Source organism: Diachasma alloeum, unplaced genomic scaffold (genome assembly GCF_001412515.2).
Source record: "Diachasma alloeum isolate Michigan unplaced genomic scaffold, Dall2.0 Dall_scaffold_00318, whole genome shotgun sequence".
In the NCBI taxonomy this organism is placed as follows: Eukaryota; Metazoa; Arthropoda; class Insecta; order Hymenoptera; family Braconidae; genus Diachasma; species Diachasma alloeum.
Genome location: NW_021680457.1, coordinates 423,185 through 439,202, shown reverse-complemented (window position 1 = coordinate 439,202; position 16,018 = coordinate 423,185). Strand labels below are relative to the sequence as shown.

The window sequence follows — 16,018 nt, the reverse complement described above, 5'->3', positions numbered from 1 at the left end:
GCATCTGCCAGGTTATCAGTATTGTGGGCCAGGTACCAAGTTAGGGAAAAGATTAGCTCGTGGAGATCCTGGGATCAATCCTCTCGACTCAGCCTGTAAGGTTCATGACATTGCATATTCGAAAAATCGTGAAAACATTGCAGTGCGACACGAGGCTGATCAGGTGCTTGCAGAAAAAGCTTGGCGACGTGTTTCAGCCCCAGACGCTACTCTAGGAGAAAAAGCGGCAGCTTTATTTGTAACAAACGTGATGAAGGCCAAAACGAAATTAGGTATGGGTGTAAGAAAATCAGGTTCGAGAGTGAGCAAATCAAGTTTAGGCGTGAGAAAATCAAGTTCGAAAGTGAAGAAATCAAGTTTAAGTGTGAGGAAATCAAGTTTGGGGGTGAAGAAATCAGGCACGGGTGTAAAGAAATCAGGTTTAGGGGTGAAGAGGAGGAGGGGAAAGTCCAAGAAAAAGGTTACATTTGGGGCGATCCTTCGAGCTGCTAAAAAGTCGATTAAATTAAATAATGGCTCAGCTGATGCTATCAAAACGGCTCTTAGTGGTGCTAAAGTAGCCGTAAAGCAGAATGGAGGGAGAGGTCGGGTTAGTATTCCCCGAGTGAAACCTANAGTTTAGGCGTGAGAAAATCAAGTTCGAAAGTGAAGAAATCAAGTTTAAGTGTGAGGAAATCAAGTTTGGGGGTGAAGAAATCAGGCACGGGTGTAAAGAAATCAGGTTTAGGGGTGAAGAGGAGGAGGGGAAAGTCCAAGAAAAAGGTTACATTTGGGGCGATCCTTCGAGCTGCTAAAAAGTCGATTAAATTAAATAATGGCTCAGCTGATGCTATCAAAACGGCTCTTAGTGGTGCTAAAGTAGCCGTAAAGCAGAATGGAGGGAGAGGTCGGGTTAGTATTCCCCGAGTGATACCTGTCCCTTCGAGAGTTGGGGGAATTTTGCCTTTTCTCGTACCGCTATTTGCAGGTCTAAGCGCCACGGGGGCTTTGGCTGGCGGTGCAGCTGGAATCGCTAAAGCTGTTAATAGCGCCAAAGCTGCCAAACAACAACTCGTGGAAAGTAAAAGGCATAATGAAGCAATGGAGGCTATTGCACTCGGTCGAGGTATACATCTCAAACCCTATAAAAAAGGCATGGGCTTATACCTGAAGCCAAAAAACTATTAATGAAGCTACCACGCAGGGCACTAACAGACGGAGATCTCAAAAAATATGCACAACTCATGAAAATTCTGCATTTTCGCGGTGTTTTCATGCGTAATGGATTACCGAAAAATGGACCATTGAAAAATGAATCAGCCATTATTAATTTGGATGATAAAGAAGGTCCTGGGACTCATTGGGTTGCATATAGAAAAATAGGGAATGATGTTACCTATTTCGATAGTTTTGGGAACCTACAACCTCCAATAGAACTTTTCAATTACCTTGGAGTTGGTAGCATAAAATATAATAACGAGCGTTTTCAGGACTGGAATACATATAATTGCGGAGAGTTCNAATGGACCATTGAAAAATGAATCAGCCATTATTAATTTGGATGATAAAGAAGGTCCTGGGACTCATTGGGTTGCATATAGAAAAATAGGGAATGATGTTACCTATTTCGATAGTTTTGGGAACCTACAACCTCCAACAGAACTTTTCAATTACCTTGGAGTTGGTAGCATAAAATATAATCACGAGCGTTTTCAGGACTGGAATACATATAATTGTGGACATTTATGTTTAGCCTTTCTCATTGGACGCTTATATAAGGAGGAGTATTGATGATTTTTCTATCAGTTGATATCGAGAAATCATGAGCGATTCATTAACGTTGACAGTCTCAGGGACATCGTCAGTATTGGAAGTACAATATTTTCCACCAATTGAACTTTCTCCTGAGAAAAATTATGTTCTTGGTCTAGTGGAACTTCTAACTTTCAATTCTATACCAAATGTTGATACCAGCAATAACAAATTACATATAGGGAATACAGTTATTACTATCCCCACGGGGAGTTATGAAATAGATGATATTGCGAAATTTATGATAAAAAGTGTGGAAAAAAGTGATATTACTATAAATGTCAAAAGCAATAATAATACTTTACGAAGTGAAATAATTTGTAATAAGAATTTGGACTTGCGACCTACTGATTCGATAGGTCGACTTCTCGGCTTCACTCCTAGAATTTTGGAAGCTAATAAAACTCATGAATCTGATCAACCTGTAACCATTCTTAAAGTGAATGCCATACGAGTCGAATGTAATATCACTACAGGAGCATACAACAATAGTGATAAAGTTCATACAATACATGAATTTTTTCCAGTTGTGCCCCCAGGTTATAAAATTATAGAAGTGCCATCACAAGTGATTTATTTACCAGTTTCTGTAAGAACAATAACTGAACTACAGCTACGAATTGTTGATCAAAACGGTGGTTTGGTGAATTTCAGGGGTGAGACAATCACTATCAGGCTACATATCAAGCCTGTTACATAATCATGGGCATTGTATACAATCGAAAGATTGGCTATTCCTATAAAAATAACCAGTCATGTCCCTCTTCAATCAGTTCGCGTGTTGGCTTCAAGGTGTTAACACCTCAGAACGTCAAATTTCTCCAGAGTCTCGGCCTCGTCGTGAAAAAAAGTGGAAAAGGGGTTTTTGCCAAATAAAAATATTTTTCTCTTGTTGGATACCATGGAAGAAAGTCTGAATATAAAAATTCCACCAGTGTTTGAGGAGTCCATCGCCCATTATGAGATCCATGCACATCAGCCATATGCTTCCACAGGGCTTGATAATAGTGATGAGATTCGTATCACTGTGCAAAATCAAGATCTCTGCATTTTACCAAGCAAAAGTCATTTACATATCACTGGTAAATTGCTGAAAGCTGATAACACTAAAGCGACTTTGACGACTCTCGTAAATAATGCCATATGTCATCTATTTCAAGAGATCCGCTATGAAATTAACGCTATTGAAATTGATAAAGTCAAGAATGTGGGCATCACTACACTCATGAAAAATCTTATCTCATTGACACCGAATCAAAACAATTCTATGGAAAATGCTGGATGGTTAGGTGTGCAAGAGGAATTGAGTTTAGTTGATGATGGAGGTCGCTTCGATGTATCTATCCCACTGAGTATGCTATTGGGGTTTGCTGAAGATTATCGAAAGATTATGGTTAATGTCAAACATGAGCTTGTTTTGATCAGAGCTCATAGAGATAATAATGCGATAGTTCAATTAGACAAAGAAGATGTAAAAGTCACCTTGAGTAAAATCGAGTGGTTAATCCCATATGTAACATTATCGGATACTAAAAAAATTCAATTGCTTAATTTCATCCAAAAAGATCCGCCCATACCGATAAGCTTCAGATCATGGGAGTTGTATGAGTATCCAATGCTCCCCCAGACGACAAAACATGTGTGGACGGTGAAAACCGCAACCCAGCTCGAAAAGCCNTATCTGTCCCACTGAGTATGCTATTGGGGTTTGCTGAAGATTATCGGAAGATTATGATTAATGTCAAACATGAGCTTGTTTTGATCAGAGCTCATAGAGATAATAATGCGATAGTTCAACTAGATAAAGAAGATGTAAAAGTCACCTTGAATAAAATCGAGTGGTTAAGCCCATATGTAACATTATCTGATGCTAAAAAAATTCAATTGCTTAATTTCATCTNTGATGGAGGTCGCTTCGATGTATCTGTCCCACTGAGTATGCTATTGGGGTTTGCTGAAGATTATCGGAAGATTATGATTAATGTCAAACATGAGCTTGTTTTGATCAGAGCTCATAGAGATAATAATGCGATAGTTCAATTAGACAAAGAAGATGTAAAAGTCACCTTGAGTAAAATCGAGTGGTTAATCCCATATGTAACATTATCGGATACTAAAAAAATTCAATTGCTTAATTTCATCCAAAAAGATCCGCCCATACCGATAAGCTTCAGATCATGGGAGTTGTATGAGTATCCAATGCTCCCCCAGACGACAAAACATGTGTGGACGGTGAAAACCGCAACCCAGCTCGAAAAGCCTCGCTATGTCATTCGAGGATTTCAAATAGCGTGAAACAATGGTGATAAGAAAAATGCTAGTAATTTTGATCATTGTAATATAGCAGATGTTAAATTATTCTTAAACTCTCAATGTTATCCGTATGGTAATTTAGATATAGATATGGGTAAGAATCAGTATTCTATACTTTATGACATGTATTCAAATTTTCAATCGTCATATTATGATCAACAAGTGAACAACCCTTTATTGAGTAAAACACTATTTTCAACAATTACTCCGCTAGTGGTAATTGATTGTTCTAAACAAAATGAATCTTTGAAATTTGGTCCAGTAGATGTTCGTCTAGAATTTGAAACAAGATTAAGTATTCCCAAGGATACGGCCGCTTACTGTCTCATTTTGCATGATAGAGTAGTAAATTATCACCCTATAAGTGGTGGGGTGAGAAAAATAGTTTAAAATTGGAGGGGATGGATGTATAAATTAAAATGTTAGAGCCCTAAAAACATCAGTCGCAATGGATATTCTCGTGGATGTGCAAGGTTTTCAAACGCTCTTCAATGAGTTTATTGTAAAAGAATTCGCATACGCAATATTGGATCCGGGAGTCAAATGCCCAGCAGCGTGGTTATTCCGCCCTCCTTATGCATTCTCCAGTTTACCAGCGAAGTATGNGGATCCGGGAGTCAAATGCCCAGCAGCGTGGTTTTTTCGCCCTCCTTATGCGTTCTCCAGTTTACCGGCGAAGTATAGAGGTGTGAATGAGTGGCTTGAGCTTAATCATCATGGATTACCTTGGAACTATGGGAATAAACCCTATAATGACCTTGAAAGATTTGTTCGAGAGTGGGACAATATTGATAAAATTTATGTGAAAGGTGAAGATAAGAAAAAATGGCTGCAAAAAATGGTTGGACCGGCACCTCCGGTGGTTAATATCGAAGAATGTTACGATGATTGCCCGTCACTCTCTAAGTTCACGGAATTACTAGCCCCCATCTGTCATTTTCATCGTTACACAGAGAACAAGGCATGTGCTGTAAAAAATGTGCAACTACTCAAAAACTGGATGATGATGAGAACAAAGACTGTACGATCGGTTGATCGATCCCTGGACATTTATTATGAATTAAAAAATTTAAGTTTAATGGATCGTGAGGATATTGCATATCTCCCGCATTCATTCATAAGCTCAATCGCCGCATCCGATGTTGAGCAGGCTTGGGACAAGTTGACTGATATGATGAGAAATGATTGGTACATCAAAAGATGCAGAAGATGTTCAGAGCATTATAAAACTACTGAAGGAGATACGTTTGATGGGCCGACTCCGATGATAAGAGATTGTGATGAATGTCATGAATTTTAAAATTAGAAAAGCACTGTTTTTTTTTAATAATATTTATTTATGTATTCTCTTAGAAACTAATACATGGTAATTTTGAAAAATTTCATCAATAAAAAAATAAAATGAAAATATTGTTTTTTCCTTTATCTTCCAAAAAGCTTCCTACGCCTCCTCAGTTGGTTTCAAGAACTGGCCTAGAATGAAATCGTTGTATGGACCACCCAAGAACTTCAGCTCCATTTTACCCTCCGAAACAAGTATCTGGAAATTTTCCCATTCCTCCGGTTCAGTATTGAAATAATTGGCTGCTCTTTTTGTCGCGAAGACTGCATGCTCTCCATCCAAATGGAAAATCACACTTTCCCCGAATTTCGTTTTTGCCTTCTGAACGGCTGTGATGGCGTAGATTTTTTCTGGCTCCAACTCTGCCATTTTCTTCAGAGGAAGATTCTCCCTCTTCGAGACACTGTTGAATTTTTCAAAGTTCATGCTTCTGGTTTTACGATGTTGGTCTTCTGGAGATCTGAGCACAACACTTCAATGTCACTTTTCAATTGAATGATTCTCTTCAATTGGTCGATATCTTTCAGCAGACGCTCAAGTCTATGTTTCAACTGACGAGTTTTGTTCAAAGCTTGTGGTCGTCAAATGAAGTACTTCTTCATGAGGCGGGGGGAAAAATACTGATGCTGTGCCCTTGACCTTGGAGTGTTATATAATCCTCCCCCCCCACTCCTTTTTTTCTCATAGATTGAAGGGGCCGGGGTGATCTTTTAAAAAAGTGAAAGTTTTCCTCAACCCTGCATAAAATGTTTTCTCAACATTTCCTGGAATTGCTCTGCTGTGATGACTCATTCTTGTTATCTCAGGAATTTAAGGAATGTCACACTTTCTCTTTTCCAGGAATTGTACAAAAAAAATGATTTATTTCCTTTTGCACTTAACCCTTGCTGTGATGACTCATTCTTCTTATCTCAGGAATTCAAGGAATGTCACACTTTCTTTTTTCTAGGAATTGTAAAAAAAAAAATGATTTATGACCTTTTGCACTTACCCCTTCTTATCTCTGATACAATCTCAAGAATGTTAAAAGCCCCCCTCCGCCCAATTGACGAAACGTGAAATCCGCGAATTAAAACCCTTACCTGCTGTGATGACTCATTCTTCTTATCTCAGGAATTTAAGGAATGTGACACTTTCTCTTTTCCAGGAATTGTAAAAAAAATGATTTATGACCTTTTGCACTTAACCCTTCTTATCTTTGTTACAATCTCAAGAATGTTAAAAGCCCTTCTCCCAATCGACGAAACGTGAAATCCGCGAAATAAAACCGCGAATCAAAACCGCGAATTAAAGCCGCGAATTACAACCGTGAATCAAAAGCGCGAACTAAACCGCGAATTAAAGCCGCGAATTAAAACCGGGAATCAAAACCGCGAATCAAAACCGTGAACTAAACCGCGAATTAAAACCGCGAAATAAATCGCGAATTAAAACCGCGAATTGAAACGCGAATTAAAACGCGAATTAATATACCCCACCTCCCCACCATCCACTCATGGGGACTCTCCCATAGCTCTTGACCCCCGAATCGACGAAAAGTGAAATCCGCGAATTAAAACCGCGAATTGAAACCGCGAATTAATTAATCCCATCCCACCACCCATTCGCGGGTCACCTCCGGACCCTTCCCAAAATGGTTGGGCCAGAACCGGCCCTATACCTCTACTATATTGAAATTAACAAGGAACTATTTCAATAAAATAAAAAATATCAAATATAATACAATAATTGCACTGGCTGATTTCCCAGCGGAGGAGGCTATTGGCAGAGCCAGATGCGGAAATGTCAAGCTCCAATACTTCGTTCAGTATGATAAGATGGGTCTGTTCCAAAATGAATGGAATCAGCCCATATTATACCATATTAAAAGACACAAAAAAAAACAAAAAAATCCCTATCGATGATATAGAAAACGTTGAATTAATATGACAATGATATTTGACAATGACAGATATATAACGGAATTGAAATATCGCGAAAAAATATATAAAGAAGTAAGGATCAATAGAGCACAAAATAGACGCGCTCAGCATAATTTCCGTCCTCCATAAAAAAATAAAAAAATAAAATAAAATAAATAAATAGATAAATGAAAATAAAGATAATGAAATCGCAGATAGCGAAAAACAAATATGAATAATAAAAAAAAATGTATATATGTATGAGTATATGTACATATATATATATATATATATATANTATATATATATATATATATATATATATATATATATATATATATATATGTATATATATGGTGATACTGAAAAGAAACAGTAATCACTAGTAATACGAAACCATACTAGAATAAGAATGGTATAAACTTGTAATTATAAAATTGCAAATCCCCTCGTTTGTTTTTTTAAGCAAATACTGAAGTGCATTTCATATGCACTACGCAAAAAAAAATTTATTTTTTTTAAGCACAAAAAAAAACTATCGAATACATTGAAAAATGTTAAAAGGAACAAAAAATCACAGATAAAACAAGAATAACATATATAGAATAAACTCGAGGGTCACTATGTGAATAAAAGTTTAAAAACCATGTATTATACCGTGCAATAATTTTTTCTAAACTAGTTTTTATAAATGTATATACTGTATATATGTAAATAATGACGTAACTTGAATAAAAACTTTGTTAAAAGAAAAAAAAAAGTAAGAGCACCCGACGCGACGTTGGGAGGTCCCGGGTTCGATTCCCGGCTAGGAAGTTACTAATTTTTTCTCTCAAAAAATTAAATTTAATTAACGCCTAATGATGGAAAGCGGAGAAACCCTAGTGGAAAAACCTAAGGCAGAGGCGTAACACGCCTGATTAGAATTTCGGATCGGACTTGATCAGTTTCTGATCAAGACCTGAACAGAATTTCCACTCGGGAGTATGATAAAATGTATCGTGGAAAAATTTGCTCCTGTATTACTCAAGTTTCCCGTTAACGTGCACCTAGATTTTGAGTCCGGCGAGATTGAAGGTTGGCGACGAGTACTACCAGCGGTACAATTTGTCCCGTGCTTTTTTCATTTTGATCAAATCCAGTGGCGAAATCTCCGTCAACGTGGAACTTTGGGAAGGACCAAGATGTTGAAGGAAAAGAAATTATCTGAGGCCGAAAAATTTGAAAAACAAAAAGAGGATGAAATTTTACAAGAAATAAAGACAACACTAAAGTTCATAATGGGAATGCCACTGTTGCCACTTCAGTTGAAAGCAGATCAGGAATTGCTGAAGAGAATTATGAGAGACAGGAGTAACAAGGCTAAAAAGAAACCGGGTCCTTATCTGGGTTATTTCAAGAAGAATTGACTATCCAAAAAGAATCGTCCTTAAATTTGGAATGTTTCAAATGAACCGCATAAGACAAATAATTTCTCCGGAACCGGCAACCGATTAATGAATGCATTCTTCCCAGACCCCCATCCTCAACCCTGGACTTTTGTCAGGGCCCTAGTTGAGTATCACAACCGAATTACTAGTGAATTTGACGTGATCATGGGAAAGTCTGATCTGCGTAAAGAAAATTTGATCAAAAAGTACACGGGGCTACTTCTCAGGCTGCGTTCTCACGGTGGATTCATGGATTCCGAAGATTGGGAATCTCGAGCGCTGATTGGTCGATTCGAAATCCCACTACTCGTCACCGAAACATTTAAATTCCAAACAAAAACATAACCTCGCTTGAGTAATCCATCGTGGATTTTGTATTTTTTTTTAGTTCGACAAATGGATCCATACGCAGTGTACCATTATATTGATTGTGATCATTGTGAATGACTTTGGCGATATATTTTATTGTTAATAAATAAATATGGCTGATAATGAGACATGTGTGGTAAGCCGAAAATTGAAAGTTATAGATACTTACTTCTTTGTTAATATTTGTTTGTATTGTGTTGTTATCAACGGAATGAACCGTATTCTACACATTTTTATTAATTATAATACTCCTGTAGCACCGAACGTGTACCATCTGTTCAGAAACATTAACTTGTCAACCACAAAATTTGACTGAGTATCAGTGTTTCAATGAATATGAGTACCTCTTTATCACATCAGAAGGATTAGTTTATGCTTGCACAGGTAAATCCCTACGAGGATAGCAGCCAGTGATTTCCATAGCAATCAAAACGATAATTTTTGGTTCATTTATTACAGAGGATGGTACTGTTATATCTTCTGACTTTCAAGGAAACATCGAAATTCAAGATGAACTTCATGTCGAAGATGAGCAAAGAAAAAGGTCTCAGGTCTCTCAATCAGAATCTCCAGATTCTGATTGTGAGACGACCGCTCAATCAGCTACTTTAGTTTCACACGTAAAAAAGACGAGGGCTAAAGGAAAAAGCAAAATCATTGATGATGATAATGATGGTGCTGCTGAGTTTCTCATATCCGAGGTCGAGAAATATCCTATTCTATGGAATCACAAACTGAGCATGGCAGAACGGAATAGAGATGCAATTAGAAAGGACTGGGAGATCGTTCGGAAGAAAATTCAAATTTGTAAGCCGAAATTTTCTATGTTAATTGCTTATTACATCTATTACTTAGTCATTACTTGAGGATTATATTCAAAGAAATGTTAATTTAGCAAAATTTTCGGAGCATTTCCTTACAATCGAATCAGTGAAGAATAAATGGAAGACATGACGAGCTTCGTATAGTAGAAAACTGGGTGAGGAAAAATCTACGAAAAAAAGTGGTGCAGCTGGGCCAAATCAGGGAAAACCTTCGAAATTCATGAAACAAATGGAGTTTGCTAGAGACACATTTCAACCTGTTCAAACGTAAATATAATTCTTCAAATACGGCTCCATTAAATATAGCTTTCCAATTTAATTGCTGTTTTTCAGTCCCAAGAGTAATTTTGACCACCAAAACATTTCGCCAATTGACAACGCTGCTAATCCAAGTTCACGTAGACGTAAGTTTAAAATCCATGACGAATCAATTTCGATGATTTTGGGACAGCAATGTTTGAATTTAAATAAATATTATCAACGTGGTTCATTTCACTGCGTAAATGCCGTTCTGTTTTGTGTTTTTTTGTGTTTGTATATAATTTATCGATCGGCACAAATCAACTCGTCATCATAATCTTCTAAGAATTCTGTTCCTCTCTTATGTAATGTTTTTCTTTTTTCTTTACCGATTTTAACGAGAGAGCGAGAGTTACAGTAGAATTGAGGGTGGCGTGAGAGTCAAGAAAGGGTGAAGGAGGTTGGAGGAAAATAAGTGATTTAATATGAAGAATTGAGTCGGAGAGTGGAACACGAGCGCAGTATTCGCCGAATCGCGCGATGTTATTTATTATTATTTTTTATAAGAAATTCTAGTTTTGAAAATGGAAATGTTGAATTTGGCTTTCGGGAGGATTTTTTTAATTTCGTTTATATCTTTGTTTTCTTCTGGTTTTTTAATTTTTATTTTCTCTTTTCTCTGTTGAGAGATATGTTTTTATTATTTGAATTTTATTATATTTTTTCACTTCCAAATCTACTAAACGCAATTGACTGATACGTATTTTGCATTTACAACACATTATCTTCCCGTAAAGTTAAAAACAAGCAGGGGGAGAAGCCTATTTGACAGAAGTCGTGTGACCGTTACTCGATGCTTTTTTTTCCTCTTTACCAATTACATTGGTAATAAGCTTCCGAATGGGAGAAATTCCAATTCCACACATAAAAAATCAGTGGCGATCACTTACTCCTTAGTTTCAGTGCGACAAATACGGGTGAATGTAAATGAATCTGACCCATTATGGGTTTCACCAATAATTTCTGGGCCAATTCCTCTTATCATTGTAGTAGAATTGTCGACTTTGAAATTTTCCTTATTATGAAGAACCTAAATAATTGAACAAATGCTAAGACTGTTGCAATCTCGTCAGAGTCTAGTCCAATAAAAATTCAGTGTTCGCGAAAAAATCCATTCCATCATTTATTCATATGATCTTCAAATTTCATAAGAAAACATCATTCTTTTACAGTATTTCGCATGGTTTTTATAAATTATGAGTAATCCAAATAGCGACGCCTGTATTCTCAACTTTTTTTCTCCTCTGTGTCCCGATAAATTGTCAGAAACATACGTCATCATTTAATCAATAGATTCGTGATCCTAGTAATTACTTATGATGTTTCAAACAAAAATTTGTCATTACCATTANTGGTACAGCATTTTGGATGAATATCAGCTATTTATTGAATAATATTATAATTAACGAGAATGGTCTTGTAAATTCAAAAAATCAAGTTTATGAAACTAACTTGATGCATAGGAAAACGATTGATGAATGAAGTAATAAGGTGGGGATCATACATTAAAATTTTGGAAAATCTTGATCTCGTTCCATATAACCCATTGAAGAGAATAAAACAAAAAAATGAAGTGTCGTTGATTTCTTGTCGTCCGATAGGATAAAACATGATTCCTGATAAACTGCGAGAGAAAGAAAATATACATATATATTAAATGATAAAAACTCTCATATATAAAGTGGTATATTCAAACTACGTGAGTCACTGAAAATAACGAGGGAGAATGCATTCGAATTTTTAGAAGGAAAGTCTGATTCATCATTTATAAATCATCAAGTGAATTCTAAAGTATGTGAAAAATCAATTTATCATTATCTCTACAAGTATTTTTTCAAACAATAATCTCTCTAACCAAAATTATTCATGATTGTTAAATAACAGATTTTGACCCTTTTGACCACTGTATCCATTTCCCATTTCAAGATCTTTCTTTTTTTTTATAATGCGCTGTATCTCTAAAAATTAATTCAAACGTAAGACTCGGTGTCTTATCTCTCGGTCATTTTGATACTTTCGAATGAATCATTAGTCACTTTTGGGGAGTGTTTTCTTCAATTTCAGGTAAAAAGTGTGGATACTCCACTCTCATTTCCATTTTGAAGAAAATGTAACGTTGTGTGAAAATTTAACTTAATGAATGTTGTGGGGTTTTTAACTAGTCTGAAGTTGATTATGATTTATTTTGTTTCTTATGAAATAAGAAACAAAATAAATGTTTTGTTATTTATGAAAAAAGATTGAACATTTTTTTGGAATACAGAGAATTTTTTCTTGATATCAAAAATTCAGATGAAAATTATATCGTCTTGAATGCAGCCATGAATGTAGTAAATTTATGCACAGAAATATTTCAATCGCTACCAAGTTATACAGCCTATATCAATTGTCCTGCATGTGGCAGTATAACTATTAGTGAAACCATGATCAAAATAAACATCGATGCAATGTTCCAATATACTTATAATGATTTTTTGTCTGTTTTACTTACAACTTTCCAAACTATCGAATATAACGTTCCAGAATGTGAAATACAAGGTCATGCATATGTTCATCAATTTGTTGAATTTCATGAACACCTTTTCATCGAGTGTCCTTCGTATCATAATTTGCTAGTGCCACTGCATACTTTCCCTGAGGTTTTGAATGTTAGTCATTCAACATATTCTTTAGCCGGAATAGTCAATTTCATAAACCCAACAATCATCACTCCGTCTGCAATTGGCCATTGCAATGCATATGTGTTTAAAGGAAATGAATAGATGAAATTTGACGATTTACATTCTGAGGCAATTTCTGGAATCCATAATACAGAAAATGTTTGTCCACATTTATGCGTTTATGTACGGGCAAATGATTAATCACTGTACCTCAATATTTATGAATATTCAAGTATCCTGAGTCCGCCTACAGATTAAGGCGGATTTTTGGAGTTTCAATTTTGAATGACAATTCCGGGTATCAATACACCGCAAAAAAAATAGAAGTGCACGCCATATACAGAGTGTCTCAATACTACATGCACATATCACTAGCATGCACACATTACCCTGTAATGAGAAGTACAATATGGTGAGGTCGGGCAGTAAGTTGAGGGCCAAATGGGCAGTCATAACAGTCATAACGGTGGGTCAATTCAGAAACTTTAACGATCTGAACGGGAAAAACCATGAAGGTCTCAGGGTAAGAGGGGAACAAAAGTCACACATTAGAAAGGTCACGAAGGTCTAAAGGTAGAAGGGTGACACAAGTCACATAATATAAGGGTCACAAGGGTCGCGCAATGAAACAGTAATAAGGGCCACACAATGGAATGGTCTCGATGGTCACACAATATAAGTGACACATAACGTAAGGGTCACAAGACTGGTAAAATCAAGAAGTCACAAAGGTCACAAAATGGAATGGTCACGAGGGTCTTAAAAATGCTGCGTCGCAAGAGTTGTGACATAAAAAGGTAACAAAAGTCAGACAGTCAACATATTGACATTTTAAATCTATGACCATCAATAAATATGATCTTTGAAAAGTCTGACCTTTAAAATTTATGACCCTTGAAGCGCTTGAACCTGTTTGACACTGAAAATCTATGACCATAGAAACTTAAAAGGTATGACCTTTAACATCTATGACCCTTGGAGCGCTTGACCCTGTTTAACACTTAAAATCTATGACCATCAGACCCTTGAAAACTATGACCCTTGAAAACTATGACCCTTGAAACGTTTGACCGTGAGCATTCTCGATCCTTCAAATCTATGACCATCAACACATATGACCCTTCGAACGTTTGACTCTTGAAACCTAACCCTCATATGATGCCTGAAACGTATAACCCGTGAAATTTATGACCCCCAATACATAATATTTGAAACATACAATCTTCGAAACGTGTAGTAGTTCTCGATACCGGATGCAGATGACTCTTGAAGAGTGAAACGTTGAATTGATTTTTGCTAGATTCTTCCACAGGCTTATAGAATATTGGACAAGAACGAGAATTTTATCTTGATGAAAAAGGAACCACGATTTGAGTGACGGACGCCAGGCGTGTGAGCCGAAATTCAGGAAGAGAAAAGTAACTCTGAGTACATCTAACATTAGAAGCTGCTGACAAAACTAAAAGGATCTGACCTTTATATGTCTGAAATCAAACACATTCGATCCTCCGAGAGTAAAACTTGAAGTTGGTAAAGTAATATATTCTTCTACAGACTTGGTCATATATTTCGTCTGGGGTAGCTGACAATTATTATATTCGTCTACAGACTCAACCATATGTTCAATCTAAGATAGCTGACAATTATAGAGAGATTTGAGAAGAGCAGCAGTATTCGGCTTAATTTACTCCTCGAGAGAAGGGCAATAGCACGTCATGTAGGATGAAAATAATCTGTGATGACATCCTTCTATAAAGGGCTTACTCGCGGTGCTTGGGGCTCTTAGAGAGTTCAGGATATGGCCATCTAGAATAGAAGAAGAAGAAACATCGCATCCTTGTAACCTAGGTTCCTCAAGACGTTTGGTTCTTGAAATGCGTACAATTAGATTCATCTCATCGGCTAAAATGCTAGCTTCATTCAACGCAGGCAAGAGTCTCAACGTTATATCTACACAAGATGAAATATCTAACGACCTTACTTTGAATGATGAAAATTGATATAAAATTTACACCTCTTAAAAAACTAGACCACGCCAACCTCGGTCTCCGTCACAACTACGGCTATTGAATATCCATCAAATATTAGATTATATGGAGTAAAAAAACATGGATTTGTATTATATGACTTTTGAAGTCATGAAGAGATGGAAAACATTGATAAAATGACAATTTGTGATTTTGAAGAAAAAGAAGCGTTTCCGACGATTCACTCTATGCCAGGATGTACTGAATCGATTGGTACAAAATTTTATACACGAATGTAGGCTAACCATGCAAACTAGTAGCCAGAATCTCAGATGTTTCGTCCATGTTTAACGTTCATTATTAGAGCCCACCACCCTTTGCCCAACCACCCTTTGCCCTTTGCCGAATGGGTCGACATTTTTTGGGGTGCCTGAGAAAATTTTCGAATGGAAAATTTACTTAGGTTCCAACCCCTGGAGGGTAAATATATATAGATATATTTTTTTATAAAAAACCATAATTTTGGGGTTTTTACGCCTAACTACTCTTTTTCCCTTCTCCGAAGGGGTCGAAAGTTTTCTGGGGGTTTCAGGGGTGCCGGTGAACATTTTTCGAATTGAAATCTCACCTAGATTCCAAACTCACGACTTTGAAAATTTTTTTTACCAGAAAAAGTGAAAATTTTTGGGTTTTCACCCCCAAGCACCCCTTTGCCCTTCTCCGCAGGGGTCGAAATTTTTTGGCGGATTTGAGGGGGTACCTGGGAATATTTTTCAGATGGAAAATTCACCGAAATTCCAAACCCTGGAGTGTAAATTTTTTTTTTATCAGAAGAAATCAAATTTTTTTGGATTTTCTACCCCCAATCACCTTTTTTCTCATCCCCGAAGGGGTTGGAATTTTTCCGGGAGTTTTGAAAGAGTGCCTACAAACATTTTTCAGATGAAAATTACCATTAAAAAACATGGTTTTAAAAATTCAAGGTTCAAGGCTTCGGGGGGGGGGGCAAGTTTGTTTGTCGGCCGGTTGGTCTGCTAAATTCAGCATCATTCATATTCTCGCCATAAAATTTTTGCTAGTTACCTGTATGTCGATATGTTTACCATCGATAGTCTCAATGC

General features: G+C 36.6%; 1 protein-coding gene across 1 annotated transcript; it reads left to right on the top strand.

Annotated features, from left to right (window-relative positions):
- The first annotated feature begins 2,257 nt into the window (after positions 1-2,257).
- Positions 2,258-8,756, top strand: LOC107040105. Its single transcript, XM_015260053.1, has 3 exons — positions 2,258-3,116; positions 3,701-4,023; positions 8,490-8,756. Exons 1-3 carry the CDS (start codon positions 2,693-2,695, stop codon positions 8,754-8,756), a joined length of 1,014 nt encoding a protein of 337 aa, XP_015115539.1. The 5' UTR covers positions 2,258-2,692.
- The last annotated feature ends 7,262 nt before the right edge of the window (positions 8,757-16,018 follow it).

Bases quoted from the DNA above. Each gene is read 5' to 3' on its own strand.
- LOC107040105 (XM_015260053.1), top strand. From the start codon at position 2,693: ATGGAAGAAAGTCTGAATATAAAAATTCCACCAGTGTTTGAGGAGTCC. The intron at 4,024-8,489 runs GTGAAAACCGCA...GATCAAATCCAG, and splicing joins CGACAAAACATGTGTGGACG to TGGCGAAATCTCCGTCAACG.